Genomic DNA, 3,302 nt, shown 5'->3' on the forward strand with positions numbered 1-3,302 from the left:
CTGGTATACAATATATATTGCTGAACTTGAAAGTAGCATACTAGCTCTTCTCACTCGCACCTGAATCTAACAAATCTGAACATGGATTCTTGCACTACACATTTAACAAGTTTTTATGGAATCTGATTTTAACTTTCTGGATGCTTTTGTAGTGGAGCATTAAGGGCTCAAAAGAGAATTTAAAAGACTACGAAACTTGTATAAGCAGCAAACTTCACTGCCGCAACAAAATCAGGTATTTTTAGAACTTGTTCTGCTTTGGTGGAGTTTTAATGTGCTTTGAAATTAAACCTGATCGCATATTTTATCTCTGTGCTTTCAATATTTTGATAATATGATGATTCATTGTTTGCGTCAGGAATTTCATTTTTTATGATACTGAATCCATCCAAATTAAAGGACAATGTGTCTTTCACTATTTTTTATTTTTTAAATCAATGTTGCAATATTTAATCTATTTATTGTATTTTAATCGAATATAATTTCACAATTTATATTGGTTGGAGAGTCGCAGTAACTAGTGTTTGAAGTGAAAATCACTAAATGATTGTCATGTAATTAAAATTTTTAATTATGTTTTATTATAACTTATCTTTATTTAATTCTTTGTTGAAGGTAAGTTGTTAATTATGGATAAATCTTGGATTCACTCTGATAGAAGGTCGAAATAATATGAGGAGGGTGTGGAACAGTTCATTAGCGGTTGTTTACAAAATCCCCATATTGACTCGAATTTAATTCATTGTCCTTGTTGCAAATGTAAAAAATCTGAAGAAAGGACTGATTACGTCCATTCGAGAGCATCTTTATTTCCATGGTTTTAGTCAGAATTATATGACTTGGATTTGGCATGGCGAGTCTGCCGAAAATGATAGAATGAATTTAAGCACCAACCAGGAGCCAATTGGTGATTATAATGACGACTTTGAAACCGCTAATATGTGTGAGGCAGCATATGATAATTATACAGAAAATCCAGAAGCGTTTATGAAATTTTTGGAGGAAGCAGAGAAACCTTTGTACAATGGATGTACACGTTACACAAAGTTGAGTGCACTTGTAAAACTATACAACACCAAAGCAAGGCATGGGATGAGTGATGCTTTATTTTCAGATCTACTAACAAATTTTGGGGATATGCTGCCAGATAATCACAATCTACCATCCTCAACGTATGATGCAAAAAAGACGTTGAGTTGTCTGTCGTTGAGTCATGAAAAGATCCATGCTTGTTCCAATGATTGCATTCTTTATAGGAAACAATATAAGGACTGTGTAAGTTTCCCTAAATATGGATCGTCGTGTTGGAAGCTAAACAAGAAGAACATTGAGAAGAAAGGTATTCCTGCCAAGGTGATGTGGTATTTCCCTCCCATACCAAGATTTAAGCGCATGTTCAAATCTTTAGAGACATCAAAGAATTTAACTTGGCATGCAGAAACCACAAGAGTTGCTGGTCAGTTACGTCATCCATCTGATTCCCCATCTTGGAGGTTGGTGGATCATATGTGGCCCGACTTCGAAAGTGAACCAAGAAATCTTCGCCTAGCACTTGCAGCTGATGGCATTAATCCTCATAGCAATCTTAGTAGTCGGTATAGCTGCTGGCCAGTCATGTTGACCACCTATAATCTTCCTCCAAGCATGTGTATGAAGAGGAAATTCATCATGCTAACTATGCTCATTTCAGGGCCTAAACAACCAAGAAATGATATAGATGTTTACCTCGAGGTGCTAGTTGAAGATTTGAAACGATTGTGGGAAGAAGTTGATGGCGTTTATGATGCTTATCGAAGACAGTTTTTCACCCTTAAAGCAGTCTTATTATGGACCATTAATGATTTTCCTGCCTATGGTAACCTTAGTGGATGCACTACACATGGTTATTATGCATGTCCAGTATGCGGAGAAGATACTTGTGCAAATCATTTGGAAAATGGGAAGAAAATGTCATTTGTTGGTCATAGACGTTTCCTACCAATGTTTCATCCCTATCGAAGGCAAACTAAGGAATTCAATGGCATGGAAGAACATGGAGAAAAATCCACACCATTATCTGGGGTTGCCTTGTTTGACAAGCTTGCGGACATAAGATGTGATTTTGGAAAGAAGGTCAGTGTGAAAGGTAAAAAGAGAAAAAAATCAAAGGAGAATAATGTGGAAGACAACAAAGAAGAAAAATATTTAGGGGAAACAGATTTTAAAAAATGTTGGAAGAAAAAGTCAATTTTTTTCAATCTTCCTTATTGGAAACATCTTCATGTTAGGCATTGTCTCGATGTGATGCACATAGAGAAAAATGTCTTTGAATCCCTCATTAATACTTTGATGAATATTAAAGGAAAATCTAAGGACAATCTGGCAGCTAGGCTGGACATGCTTCAAATGGGAGTTAGGCCTGAATTGACACCTAAATTTGGAGAAAAAAGAACATATCTTCCTCTTGCTGCATGCTCATTCACAAAAAAAGAGAAGTTACAAGTGTGCCAATCATTAATGGATATAAAAGTTCCAGAAGGTTACTCATCGAACACGAAGAATCTTGTGTGCTTGTCTGAGCTGAAGTTAACTGGCTTGAAATCCCATGATTGCCATGTTCTAATGCAGCAACTCCTACCAATACTCATTCGTGATGTGTTGCCAAAACATGTTAGATACGCCATCATAAGATTATGTTTTTTCTTCAAAGATATTTGTTGCAAGGTTATAGATGTAGCCAAGTTAGATAAGCTGCAATCTGACTTGGTTGTTACACTTTGCTTATTGGAGCAGTATTTTCCCCCATCTTTCTTCGACATTATGGTGCACTTAACAATCCACCTTGTTCGAGAAGTCCGATTATGTGGACCTGTCTACTTTCGGTGGATGTATCCATTCGAAAGATGCATGAAGGTGTTTAAGAGTTATGTTGGCAGTCGAAAACATCCTGAAGGTTGCATTGTTAAGAGATATTCAGCGAAAGAAGCAATTGAGTTTTGTTCTGAATACCTCAACGGACTTGATCCTGTTGGGGTCCCTCAATCAAACCAAGACCCCAAATCCAATGTTCCTGGATTTTTTAGCATGCAAAACACCAATTGTAGTGCCGCAAAGTGATATGCAACAAGCACATTTGACTGTTCTGGAAAATACAGAAGAAGTATCTCCCTACATAATGTAAGTTCAACTCATTAATATATAATTCTGCACATTTGTGACTATCAAAATATGTTTATTAAAAAATATTATACATAATATTTCCACAGTGAACATAAAACCTTTTTGAAGTCCATGTTTCCGAAAAAAGAGAAAGATGAAAAATG

At 36.0% G+C, this 3,302-nt stretch overlaps 1 protein-coding gene across 1 annotated transcript; it reads left to right on the forward strand.

Moving 5' to 3' along the window:
* Nucleotides 1-834: 834 nt before the first annotated feature.
* Nucleotides 835-3,096, forward strand: LOC140872737 (uncharacterized). Its single transcript, XM_073275624.1, has one exon. The coding sequence runs from the start codon at nucleotides 835-837 to the stop codon at nucleotides 3,094-3,096; it is 2,262 nt and encodes a 753-aa protein (XP_073131725.1).
* The last annotated feature ends 206 nt before the right edge of the window (nucleotides 3,097-3,302 follow it).

Source organism: Henckelia pumila, chromosome 1, assembly GCF_033568475.1.
Source record: "Henckelia pumila isolate YLH828 chromosome 1, ASM3356847v2, whole genome shotgun sequence".
NCBI lineage: Eukaryota > Viridiplantae > Streptophyta > Magnoliopsida > Lamiales > Gesneriaceae > Henckelia > Henckelia pumila.